We start from the raw sequence: 13943 nt of genomic DNA on the forward strand, positions 1-13943 counted from the left end.
TGTTAAAAGGTGTTCCTTTTCTAGTCCATATGCTTCATTTATAACGTTGCACACAATAAATGCATTATTAATAGCAGGCTGGGTTATGACCTATCCTGTTGTTTAGCAGTTTAAATTGATAAAAGCTGTTGGGGTGAGGCTCCATAATCGCTCACATCTTTAGTGTGCTGGAAATAGGCTCACTGGGAATAGAACTAATTACTACACATCTGTATTTATTTGATCCACGTGGAATTATCCTTCTGTCAGAAGGAAAAGAGGCTGGCGGCCTTTGGATAATAGTGATTCATCTCTGCAACACTTCTGGCATGGTTTAACACTAAAGCGTCTGGAAAATCAATACAGAAAGTGAAGAGAAAAGCCTTATAGTGCGTATGCTTCACTATACAGGACTTCTGATCTGGCAACTCTTTACAGGACTTAGCAGGAAAAGGGCACTCAATAGTCTCTTTCCAAAGTTCCACCACCAAGGCTGTTGTAGGAAATAATGTACTTTTCTAATGTTTATTGTGGTTCTTAGCCAACACTCTGGAGAGGATTCATGGATGGAAGATATGGGAAAATTTCAGCAAGACTTAAATTTTATCTTCCAATGGAAATCTCTTTTTATTTTAGTTTTGACCATTTAGACCCAGCTCAGCAATACATGTGGCTGCTCCTTCAATTAAGTAAATAATTTTGGCATGTGTAAAAGGGGTTGAGGATAGAGCCAGATGGTCAGCACATACCAAGACCAGTATAAGCATGTCTCTGTGCTCAAGGATTGGGGAAAGAAATAAGCACAGCCAATGGATAACTAATACAAGGTAGAGGAGGGCCATAAAGGGTTACAGAGGGCTGTGAGGTATGGAGGAGGGGTCAAGAGGTCACATGCCGATGGGGGTGGCTGAGAAAGCAAATTACTCATTCTCCTTGCACCTCAGCTTCCTCACCTGTAAAATGAGTATAATAATAGCACCTGTCTCCTAGGGATGCTGTGAGGATTCAATGAGATAATGCATGTAAAGAACTTATAATAGTGCCTTGGACCTAATAAGCACTTAGTGAATGTTAGCTAGTGTTATTATTATGTAAGAGGTCAGGGTTGAGGTGAATTTTGAAGGATGAGTAGGATCTTATTAGGTGAGGATGGGCACGAGAAAGACATTAGCTAAGGATAGAATATGAGAATCCAGATTGTGTTCACTTCCTCCGCAGAGGAGGACATCATGGCATGTGAGAAAGTGCTGAGTGCTTAGGAGTTCTGGCTGTGCATCTAGCTCTCTCACTTACAAGCTACCTGAACTTGGGCAAGTGACTTACACCTCCTCTGCCTAAGTTTCTCCATCTCTTAAGTGTAAATAAAAATACTCATTTGTTGGGTTTTTCTAAGAATAAAATAAGATCATGAATGTACAACACTTGTTATAATACATGGCATTGAGTTGATATTCAGTAAATGGTAGTAATTACTATGTTAAATGGTAGTTATTAAAATAAAGTCATTAAAATGCCACACAAATTATATGATACAAGGTGCCAGCATCTTAAGGGAGTTATGGGATTTTGTAGACTCACACCTACTTCTCCATTTCTCATCCAAGTTATCTATTCAGCATGGCATCAATGTGGAGAAATGCTAAGCAAACGCCACTGTCTCCAGGAAGGTTAGCGGCACCGGTTTGCAAACTGTTTAGAAAGTGTAACTGATGACTATGGGGGAGAGAGCGGGGAGAGCCCCTGGGTTTCAGTCCTGCCTGAATTTGTAACTTGCAAGGTGATTTAGCAAACTCAACCTTTCTGAGTTCTGAGTTTCTCAGTCCCTATATTCAAATGATGCATTGACTAGAAGTCTGTAGGGTCTTTCCTGCTCTCAAATAACTTTTCCTTTATTATTTTTCTTAATTTTTTTTTTTACTTTTTAAATGTTTAATTATTTTTGAGAGAGACAGAGACAGAATGAGCAGGGGAGGGCAGAGAGAGAGGGAGACATAATCTGAAGCAGGCTCCAGGCTCTGCATCATCTGCACAAAGCCTGATATGGGGGCCTGAACCCACGAACCATGAGATCATGACCTGAGCTGAAGTCAGAAGCCCAACCACTGAGCCACCCAGGTGCCCCTGTTTATTTATTTTGAGAGAGAGAGAGAGAGAGAGAGAGAAAGTGAGAGAGTGAGAGAGAATCCCAAGCTGACTCCATGCTCAGTGCAGAGTCTGATGTGCTCGATCCCATGACCGTGAGACCATGACCTGAGCTGAAATCAAGAGTCAGACGATTAAAAGACTGAGCCATCCAGGCACCCCCAACTTTGCCTTTAAAACCAGAGCTCTTCTGGGCTTACTACTTAGTGGGTACAGAGTTTTTGCTTGAGATGTTGCAAATGAATAATGCAATGGTTGCACAATGATGAGAATGTACTTAAAGCCATGGAACTGTACACCTAACATGATTAAAATGGTAAATTTTAGGGGCACCTGGGTGGTTCAGTCGGTTAAGTGTCCAACTTTGGTTCAGGTCATGATCTATGGTTTACAAGTTCAAGCCCTGCATTGGAGCCCACTTCAGATCCTCTGTTCCTCCCCCCCTCTCTCCGCCCCTCCCCAACTTGTGCTCTGACTCTGAAAAATAAATAAACATTTTACCATTAAAAATGGTAAAATTTATGTTATGTATATTTTTCTCCCAATTAGGAAAAAAACAAAACCAAAACAAAACAAAACAAAAAAACCCAGAGCTCCTCTGAGAAGAGGATTTATATAATTTACACTTTTGGGCCCTTCTTGCAGAGCAGGTGTGTTCTATTCTAACTCTTAGATCTGTGCAATATGCTTTTTCTACCATAATTTAAATCCATTTTCTTTTTCTTTTTTAAGTTTATTTATTTTGAGAGAGAGAGAGCATGCATGTTTGTGAGCCAGTGAATGGGGGAGGGACAGAGTGGGGGCAGGGAGAGAAAGTCCCAAGCAAGCTCTGAGCTGTCAGAACAGAGCCCTACTCAGGGCTCCAACTTATGAACCTCGAGATGGTGACCTGAGCTTAAATCAAGAGTCTGACTCTTTAACCAACTGAGCCACCCAAGCACCTCTAAATCCATTGTCAACACCTATTTCAAAGAATGCTATTCTAGGAAAGCCAGTGTTCCACTGGACAATGGCTGGTACCACCTCTTGAGTTCCTGTTTCCCATCTGTTTGATCACTGTCTTTCCTCCTTGTTTATGTCACCCCTTTACTTTCCCCACAAATTATTCCGATGAGAAAATGTAAAAAAATTAAATGTCTGGGAGAACCAGGGACGTGAGTCATAATGTACATGGTGGGCTTTACAGGGGACCTAAAAGAGTGTTTCAAGGTAGCAGCACTCTTGATGTAAAGGTTACATGGTCAAGCTTTTTGAAATTATTCTCTTGTTTGATCCATAGAACACTGTCCCAATTAGCAGCCCCTCTTTCAGAGATAAGGAAATCGAGACTCGAGTGATCTGCCCAAAGCCACACAGCTAGTAAACGGCAGAGGCAAGAATGAAATCTGGGTATTAGCACAGTTTCGAGCTCCAGCTGCCGTAACTTCTCCCATTCTACAGACTGAGTAGTGAAGGTCTGGTGAGTTTATGAGGTGTGATGGGGGGTGGCAGATGGAGGCATAGAATCTAATGTTAGAGCACTGAGCCACTTCCAGCCAGGCGGGATCTCCTTCTCCACTGGGTTTGCTGATCTCTGTTGGCAAGTACTTGACCTGACTCTTACAGTCAGTCATCTGTGGGCCTGCCTTACTCTTCAGGCAAAATGGTACCATTCTATTGTGTTCGATATGTGTTCAATAAAGATTTTAAACACAAGTGAGTGATGGCACAGGACACATTACTGACCGCGGGTCCTGTATGACCATTCAGAGTAAATCAGTATCATCAGATCCAGGCAGGAGATGAACACAGATGACAAAGATCTAAAATGTTCTTAATTCCACAGCCATATAGCCGCATTTAACTGATCGCCATAATTTTTTTTTTTTGACCTGAGACAAAAAGTAGTTGCTGGGGATGTCTTCGTAAACATTAAAATGTTCAAAAACAGACATGACGACTTTATAAGAGCACTTTTTGCCATTACAGCTTAGAGCATTGAGTAGTAACTTGGAGAGATGTACAAACAGATTTATGGCACGCTTTAAAAAAGTCTCCTCAAAGCCATCCATTTGAATGAAAATCAGCACTGATACAATCTCTCAAACCCATTAAAAGGAAATAAAGCCATAGCTAAACATGAGCAAGAACTGATTTGAAAGCAAGAGCTTGATTTTTTGTATTTTAAAAAGTTGATTGCCTACGAATGATTAATTACTCAAATAATTTAAATGTAAACTGTGAAAAGTATTAAGTACTTAAAATATTCCCTACTTCTTTCTACTCACAAAGATGCAAACCGACACTACGAATGTGACTCGTTCAGGGCATCGGTTAGTGTCAACTGCCTATCTCTTACTTAAAAGCTGAAGTGTGGTCCGCAGCGCACGTGTCTCAGGTAACAGGATTGCAGAGCTGGAAAGGTCTGAAATGCCCTAACCATCACCTGACTGTATAGACAAAGCACAGAGAACCAGAAAGGCAAAGGGAGCAAAGCCACCCTTCCGGTTCCTGATTACTGTTACTGGGGTCGGACGCATTTTGGTTCATACTTTGACCCCACTCGTAACTTGGGACCAGAACAGACTTGGGCTTTCTCATCCATAGGAAGAGATTGATCATTTCTGTCTTGTTGCATTGTTCCGAGGACCAAATGAGAAAATGTGTGCTAAGCATTCAATAAATGTTAGTCGTGCACTCACTTTCCTTCTCCCGAACTAGCGCCCCTTTCCTAGTCTGTGCCTCTTGGATGTATATGGACATTTCAGATGTACAGAAAGTCTTTATCAGCAGCTACCAGGCGTCAGCTCCAGTTTCTGGCTGGATAAGATCAGGAAATGAACTGCACACCAATGATAGTTTTGTCTTCCCTGCCTTCTCATGTCCACAGTGACCCTGCCATGGAGACCAGATGGTAGCTAGGAAGCACCAAGCAATCCTTGCACTGATAGAGGTACTGGGAGGTTCCTAAGAGCATAAGTAAGTGACAGTTATTCGTCCCGTGTCTTTTCTCTTGCTGACCCTGTTGCTGCCTTGCTGTCGTCTTCCACAGCCAAGCAGTGCCAATGAATCAGAGCTAGGCAAAGAGATTTGGCCAGGGTGGGTGCGGGAGGGAACGCCGAGGAGTCCAGTTATGAAAATGTAAGTGTTCGTCTTGGTAGAAGAAAGTAAATCCTGATGAAATTCACTGAGTATACTAGCAAAGCAGAAATGTCATGGCAACCCTCCTCAGCCATGGCAAGCCTTTTTTGGGGGAATGGGTTCAAATCATGGTGTATCTGAAGGTTAATGGTAGTAACAACACATAAATCGGAAAGCATGCCATCACTTTCTTTGCGGATAAATAGAGCGTTGACTTTGGCGCAGCCCACTTGTGAGTGGAGAGAGCTATATCTTTACCTGAAAATTCCGACCCTTAATTATACAAAAAAAAAAAGGTCTCATCAGAATTGTGTAGTCCACTAGGTATTAAAAATGTTGGTTGTTTAACATGGAAAGTTTAAATTCTTGTTGAAACGTGGAGAAATTCATTTCAAGCCATCTCTTGGACTGCCTTATTCTAGAACACTGTCCTTGTGGCTCCATGAATTTCCCAAAAACTCTTGGGTAGGGATGGAGTTCCGTTTAGAATTCATTCCATTCATTAAAAATCAGTACAAGTTACAAAATCTGAACCTCATTCATTCTGAACCCTGTCATATGGTAAATCAGGCGACATTCCCTCGAGGAGATGGGCCCGGGGAGTATCAAGGACTAACAGTGTGGACATCAGAGAACAGGGGTCCTGGTCGAGCTTCTGTCCCTAACTAGCTTGGTGACCTTGGGTGGGCCCAGCCTTTCTCTGCCTTGGTGTCCTGCACACAAAATTAAGAGAAAGGCACTGTAGATGTTATAAATTCACCTACTTGATGGTACCACCAATAACTGCAATTAGGTTTCAGCTGTAGAGAAACTGGGCAGGGGTAGCTCAACTAAGTCTGGAAGTTAAACTGGGATATTTATTTCCTACAGTCCAACTAGTAGTCTAATCAGTAAAGCTGTTAAACTTGCAATAATATTTCACTGATGTGTACCAGAGCGTTGCAAGTTATAAAATTTCCAATTTAATTTTACTGCATCCCTGAAGCCGTAGTAATTAGAAGACAAACTCACAGGGAAGATGTTTATAGCTTCAGGGGTGATAATTTTGAACCTGTCCTGCAGGTCACTTCTGTCCTCAAGGTTTCCCGATTTGGCAGCTGCCTGTAGACTCAGGATTTTATTGTAATACAGCAGTAACTCGTCATTCATCTGATGGGAGCAGATGTAGATGACGCTCACATTGGCATCTAGAAACAACAGGCATAATGTTAATTACTGGTGTAAAGGTAAATGACATTCTGAACTCTGGCATCAGATTGATGTTGCACAGTTTAAAATCAAGAGCATATCCAAAAGCCACATTGAAGTTAATTTCGATTGGCTTTGTATGCATCTTTGCAATTTAACTGGCTTTTTCTCTTTTTTTTCTTTTTTCTTTTTGCCTTTTAGCATTTCTCTAAAGAAAAGATAGATAATACCGCCACCAAAAAAAATAGACACAATGATTCCTTCAGAAGGAGGGCTGTGAGATACCATGGAAGTGTGCTTTCAAATAATACATAGGGATTTAGCCCCAGAACTACCATTAACATCAATGGGAATTGCATACCGCTTTAAAAATTTATCCCATTAACTTCAGTAAATTATAAAACGGAGCTATTAACTTTAGAAAGCTGATGAAGTTGCAATTTCTTATTCTGCCTGGACTTGGCAGGGCCAATTCAGGGAACATCCTGTCCAAATAAATGGTTTGATTATGACCATGGCAATGATTATTTCAGGAAACCAACCTTTTCCCTGCTCCATTCCCAAAGAGGAACATATTACTTAAATAGGACATCTAGTGATTCTTGGTTTAAAGAAAGCACTGTCTTAATTTAACTGTTTTTCTTCGTAAGATGTGCTTATTATGTACATAGAAAGTAATCCTAATTAAATATCCCACCCAAATGGGATAGATAGGTCAGGTTACCCACTCCAGGCTGCAGGGGTTTAAGAGTTTAAGGAGTAGGAAAAGGAAATCAGCAGCCAATGGTGTCATTCATTCATTCATAAAATAACTGGCTGATCAGTAGGGGCAGAGCACTTGGCGATACCTGGAGGGAAATAAGCTGCCGAGAGGCTGCCCATGAGGAGTGACCATTTCCTGTGTACAGTCAGTCATCAAACATGGTGGAGAGCAGTGGGCGCGGTGGAGCCCCTGGCCCAGGTGCATGGGGAAGTTCAAGGGAGGGACTGCTGTAAAATGTTTCCTTGGCCAGGTAGGGCTGGGAGGGGATGTTAAGACTCCCCTGTCCAGTTTGACAGAGTATATAAAACACAGATGGATTAAATTCTAGCTCAGCTGCCTAGGAATGCTGGGCACACTACTTACCCTTTCCAAGCATTGGTTTCTTCATCACTAAAATGGAGAATAGAATCGCCTGGGCATAGAGTTTTGAAGAGTATTAAATGAAAGAATATATATAAAGCACCTGGTGCCATATTTGGCACATGGTAGGTATTCAACAAACAGTCCACATGTGTGAATCTGCCACACGGCTCGCTCTGACTCGGGCGAGCCAGCAGAGATTCCACGCCCTGCCCTCCACACTTGTGCTCCTTCAGTCAGTGCCTCCAGATTTAACATGATGTAGTATCCTCTGTGCTTTCATCTATTGTTTCAGATCTCTTGATCTTGTCTCTTCCAACTCTTTAAAGGCAAGATGTATGTATGCTCTTTCCTATATTCCCCCAAGCCTCGGTACCAAGTACACAGAAGCCATTCAATACATGCTTGTGGGTTGACCGAAGGGAGATTTGGGAAAATGGAGCGATTTGGGAAGTAGAAAATCTTATACAACAGCCTGTGGGAGAAATCTTCCCCGTGGAGAAGGCGTGTCCTCTGACCTGGCTCGGTGCTGAGCCCAGAGCAGGCACTCCATATATGTGAATATTTAAGTTGTCCCTATTTCATTTGAAATCCAGCTGTCACATAAACCTCAGAATAAATTAACTGAGGGGACAGTAAATAGCTTCTATTCAGATGCTGAATGATCAAATCATTTATCCCAAATCTTGTGTTTTCAAGAAGGGACTAGTGTCTTATTAAACTAATGGTACCTCACAGTTCCTCTGATTCTGAAGGAATCATTGTATCTTTTTTTTTTTTTTTTTTTTTTTTTTTTTTTTTTTTTTTTTTTTTTTTGGGCGGTGCTTTTATTTATCTTTTCTTGAGAGAAATGCTAAAAGGCAAAAAGAAGCCAGTTACACTGGAAAGAGCTGTATGAAACCAATCTAAATTAACCTCATTGTGGCTTTTGGATGTGTTCTTTATTTGGTTTCAAAAACCAATCTAGTATTTTAAAAGTATTTTTTTAAAAAAAGACAAAACAAACAATGAAAATAAAGATTCCATAGCTGAAAAAAACTAAATTTTTCTTGGGAAGAAATTTCTAGGTTACAAATGACAACCCATCGTGTTGCTAATCTCACCTTTCCTGTGCATTTCTGGCAAAAGAATATGTATCACTAACATCTGATATTAGTATGGCTTGCTTGTGAATCTGCAAATGCTAAAAATTAATTGACAGATAATTTTGGAAAGCAATTAATATGAAGACAAAGATGGCTTTGGTTGCTAGTCAATAGTCAATAAAAGTCACTCTCTTGCTTAACTCCTCTAGGAATTGAAAATACTAGCTATTGGTGTCTCCACCTGATACCCTGACTTCACAACCAATATCTGAATGACAGGTCTTACCAACCTGATCAGATTCTCTTTGTTTCCCCTGAAGAAGCAAAAACTCAACACATTTTGCTAGGAATTAATGGAATAAAAAATATATATAATCATTTGTTCTTACATAAAATTACTAATCTCCTAGTTTCTTCATTTTTTAAACAAAATTCACAAGCAGGTACTTTTTCTACCTTCTAAATACTGTTTCTAAACTTTCATTGCTCCTCTTGAAGAGGTTTTAAGATCGGATCACTATAACATGATGAGAGTGTACCAAAAAAAAAAAAAAGGCATTTGGTTCAGAGTCTCTCAGAAATGTTCTATTAGCGAAATTTTCCATTGCAGGTAGACACAGACTGAATTATTGAGTTATTTAAAATAGAAACCGAATAGTTTCAAGTCTCTCGAATAATGAGACTGTTTTGTAAAGAAATTCTTTGGTGATGGTTTAGTGCTATATATAGAAGGGTATATAAAAAGCTAAAGAAAAAAATTAACGCAAATAAATTAGAGCAAAGTCTGCCCTCTGCCGTACTTCGGTGGTCTCTATCCAGTCAGGATTTTTAGTTGAAATAGCTCAGCACTAACAAATCAATCTCAAGTCATTAAAATAATTTTTTTGTAATACTGAAAAACAATATTAGTGCCTACATAATAGATTAAAGCAATTACACTATTATTATTTTAGGACACTGTAAATTTCTAGTACTGATGTATCTCTGTTACCAAATGGCATTTATAAAATAATAATGATGCTGAAATATATATGAATCATGTAAAGTATGCCATTCCAGGGAGCCAGCTAAGTTGGTCATTGATAATTTAAAATTCTTCCTTGTTCTGCTTAAATAAGGGCCGGAGCAATTATATTTTAACAAAAAAAAAAGAAGTTCTTATTTGGTAACTAATAAAAACCTAGTTTTTGTTTGCCCTGAATTTTTGGCCAGTACCTCTGAAACCGATTCAGTATTAGTGCTTAGCCTTGGCAACCTGGATTCTTTAAGCCTTACCTAAACCCTAGCCTTGAACATCATTGACAAAAACCATGCACTCTTGGATTCTTCTTTCCTGGCCCAGGTTGGTGTCTGATTTAGAACTGATCACGCCAGTATCAGAACTTGGCTTTTACAAAAATGTGTCTACAACTTGAGGTTTATATTTCTAAAAATTCCCTCCACGAGGCATCTCCTATTTTCTAATCACTAGATGATATATATTTAAATAAAAGCTTCTTTTAGAAATCTATCTTCTCATCCCTCTTAGTATTATAATGAAAATAATGCTTTTCATGTCTGATACCATTTTCCACGTATTCCCCAGATAATAGAATAGACAGTATTGATACAAATATAAAATGTTGGCTTCGTTCACTGCCAGATTCAGAAAATGAAGAAGATTTGAGGCTATAGGAGAGAAATCCTTAGAATTGAGAAAATCTACCCAAATAAATTAATTAAAAAATGTCATTTTTAATTCAAGTTGATTCCACTATAAATCTGTACTTTAAAGGAAAACATGTAATTGGCCCGCAAAGTAGAGTAGAAATCCATGCTTTTATCTTGTGAGGGGGGAGCAAAAAAAGAAACATTTGTATCAACATCCTCTGATAAACATTCCAAAGAGTCATTTGTGTGAAAGTATTTACTGTACCTAAGATGTCACACAACCTCCCCAGCTGCATGTTCTGCTGCGTGTTGAAGTCGGCAATATTTTGTCGCACAGGCTGGGAGTATCCTATAGAAAAACAGGGTGTCAAAACGCAGAAAGAGGAAGTCAGGATGGCAAAATGGCACACTGAGCTTTCCACGTGTCACGGTCCACATTTCCAGGAAAGAATTTTCTCGTAAGCATCTTATAGAAACAATCTAACTCCTAAGAATGAGGTCCTTGCTTCTCAGGGAATTAAGCATTACAGTCCGTGAGAGACGAGTTCATATTTTTCAACATTAGAAAAATCACCGGGAATCAAGATCAGGAAAATATGAGGAAAATTTCTGGCATTTAACATGAAGGTTCAAAACAACATTGAAGAAGATTATGCTCAGAGTTTAAATAAATTAAAAAAAAATCTATGTTGGCTCTTTCAACTTCTGCTTTCTGGGGGGACATTTTGAAGATGTGTCCCCAGAATCATTCTAAACTGAAACACAGATTTCAGAGACACCCCCTTGCTGTCAGGAATATGTGTTTAAGTAATTCTGAATATTAAAGAAACATGCTTCTACTCACCCCATCAAAAGAATTTGAGCCTTTAAAGGGCAACAAAGGTTAGTGCAGTTACTTTTATGTACTAATAAAAGTCCTGCAGTTTGCCTTCACGTCCACTGGAAACAGAGCAGAAGGAAATTGCGTGTGGATTACTATTGTCCAAAAATCTCTCACAAAAGACAAAACGGCAGCAACGCTTTCTGATGGTATTTCAGGGGTTAAAAAAATAAGTAGCTCAAAACATGAACTCAAAAGGCATGCGTATGCACAAGCAGGTATAATTGCTTATATGAAATTCAGCAACTGTAGGTGCAACTTTTTTTTTTTTTAAGTAAAATTGCTTTTCACATTTTGAAGAGATGCTTCAATGCCTCCTTGTGGTTAGTGAGACCAAACACATGTTTCAAGTGAAGCCACTATAGATAAAGTGATTTTAAATATTGCATCTTTGAGATGTGACACAGATTTCCTTTTCAGCATAAGGAACACTATAGCAATTCTGGCAACAGGGCTTCAGATCAAATGCACTCTGATAATTGGCTCTTTGCTTTGATGTCAGTGTTTAAACACTAGACAATGTCTGGAAATTAAATGAATTTAGAATTCATCTTAAAGTCTCCCGTTTACTTTATGCAGATGAACTTAAGAACTAAAGAGGCAGAAGGACATACGGCTTAGGTGACTTATTTTTGAAAAAATTATAAATTTCTGAAGGAGTTTGGGGAACCATTGCACATATGAAAATTAACATAGACTGCTGCAAACAATGCCATCTTGATGTGTGATTATTGTACCTCTTAGGATTTTGCATATTGTATAATTCTATCTATATTCAGAGAACTGTTTAGGAAGATGTATTGTGAGTAACTTGTATATCAAAACTATCAGAAGGCAGGAAAAATGCCTAAAGAATGAAGTATGATTAAGAAGAGTGCCTGAGAGCATTCCATGAATGCATTTCCTTTCAAAAGTAAAGATAAAAGGCAGTGTGAGATGTCTCATTAAGATGATGTCCAACTTAAAACATAAAGGATGTCTGATCACTTTGTTGCCGAGTGTGCAGCATGTGAGTGAGTAAGTCTGTATTCCATGCAAGGGCTGGAGGTCAGTTTTCCAACAAATGTCTTGGTACCTCTGTTACCATTAATCAGGATGCATACAGGATGTCAATTCAGAATTATGATAGAACCAGTTATCAATACACCCGTTTCAAAGAACTGAAAGCAATCTCAGAACATTGTACTAGAGGATCCTATAAAGTTACAGATACGAAGACATTTTGTAAACTGTAAAGTGCTATGTAAACATAAGGTATTTTGATGTTATGGGGTATAGACGCACTTCCAAAGTCTATAACAACAGCCACCAACAAATCCTGTGACAAGCAAGAGACCATTCTACAGGGACGAGATACAATGTAATGAACTTTGTCATCCCCAGAGCAGAAGTTGGGAGTCCATTTTTTAAAGTCAGATTTATTCTTATGTTTTTAAAAAAATTTTTTTATGTTTATTTATTTTTGAGGGAGAAAGAGAGAGATGGAGCTTGAGCAGGGGAGAGGCAGAGAGACACACACACACACACACACAATCTGAAGCAGGCTGTTAGCACAGAGCCCAACGTGGGGCTCGAACTTAAGAACTGCCAGATCATGGCCTGAGCCAAAGTCAGACGCTTAACCAACTGAGCCACCCAAGTGCCCCTATTCTTATGTCTGCAAGGGTTGACACCTAGGTGAAAAACCGCCATCTATGCTGATAATGCATATATTAAATACAATAGTGACTTAACCAGGGGCTATCAGCAAGGATGCTGTGGCCTTGGGGAGCTCAGCAGACCTGCTCTGTGGCGATGAAACATCACACTTGAGAATATAATCTTCAGAGACATAGTGCTTCAAAGGTCAGATAGAAACACTGGGGGAGACATGAGACACTATCTACTTCAACCCTGTCATATTACAGATAAGGAAATTCAGGGTAAGTGTCATGTCTCTTGTCTAAGATCACATACACCTGCAAATTATTATACAGTGCATAGGATATATTTAGCTCTTGCAGAAATGTGGTTACTTAAGAGAGAAGGTAAGACTTTTCAGGTGTGAGCAGAGATCACCAAAAGGGATAAAGTCTTTGCCTCTTTTCTCACTTTTATTCCTAACTGTTGCTGCAGGCAGAAAATGGCCCTCCAGAGATGTCCATGTCCTCATCCCTGGAACCTGCGAATATGTTAGGTTACATGGCAAAGGGGAAATAAAGCTGCAAGTGGAATTAAGGTTGCTAACCAGCTGACTTTGAAATAAGGGGATTGTCCTGGATTATTTGGTTAGATTCAGTGTAATCACAAAAGTACTTAAAAGTGGAAGAAGGAAGCAGGAGAGGAGAGAGTTAGAGAAGGTGTGACCATAGAAGAAAGGCACAGAGAGATACTTTTGCTGGTTTTAAGGATGGAGGAAGGGGGCCAAGGGCTCTCTTCATTCATTCCTTTGTGGGCAGCTTCTAGAAGCTGGAAAGGGAAAGGAAAAGATTCTCCCCTAGAGCCTCTAGAACGGAGTACAGCCTGCTGACACCTTGATTTTAGCCCCTCTTGGACTTCTGAACAAAGAATTATTACTGTAAGGGAATATATTTATATTGTTTAAGCCACTAAGCTTGTGGGAACTTGTTAGAGGGTGATATTCCCTCTAACAAGTTGCCTTGTTAGAATACGTTGCCTTCCTTCCTTTTCCTCCTTTCAATTTTTATAAAATGGGTTCTCTGATCTGGAGAATTTGGGGGAGATCAGAGAATGGGGAGTGGGACCTCTAGCTTTTTCTGGGTCCTCATCAACATAG

General features: G+C 39.6%; 1 protein-coding gene across 3 annotated transcripts in view; it reads right to left on the minus strand.

Annotated features, from left to right (window-relative positions):
* IQCH (IQ motif containing H) overlaps positions 1 to 13943 on the minus strand; it is a 214952-nt gene that overhangs the window by 79500 nt on the left and 121509 nt on the right. For all 3 annotated transcript variants that reach the window (XM_039220123.1, XM_039220114.1, XM_039220106.1), the window contains exons 12-13: positions 10553 to 10636; positions 6253 to 6428 (exon numbers count right to left, since the gene is read on the minus strand). In XM_039220123.1, the coding sequence (XP_039076054.1) occupies positions 6253 to 6428; positions 10553 to 10636 (260 nt within the window). The remainder of the gene's footprint in view (positions 1 to 6252; positions 6429 to 10552; positions 10637 to 13943) is intronic.

The sequence above is a fragment of the Hyaena hyaena genome, unplaced genomic scaffold (genome assembly GCF_003009895.1).
Source record: "Hyaena hyaena isolate Hyena2069 unplaced genomic scaffold, ASM300989v1 scaffold_15, whole genome shotgun sequence".
NCBI lineage: Eukaryota > Metazoa > Chordata > Mammalia > Carnivora > Hyaenidae > Hyaena > Hyaena hyaena.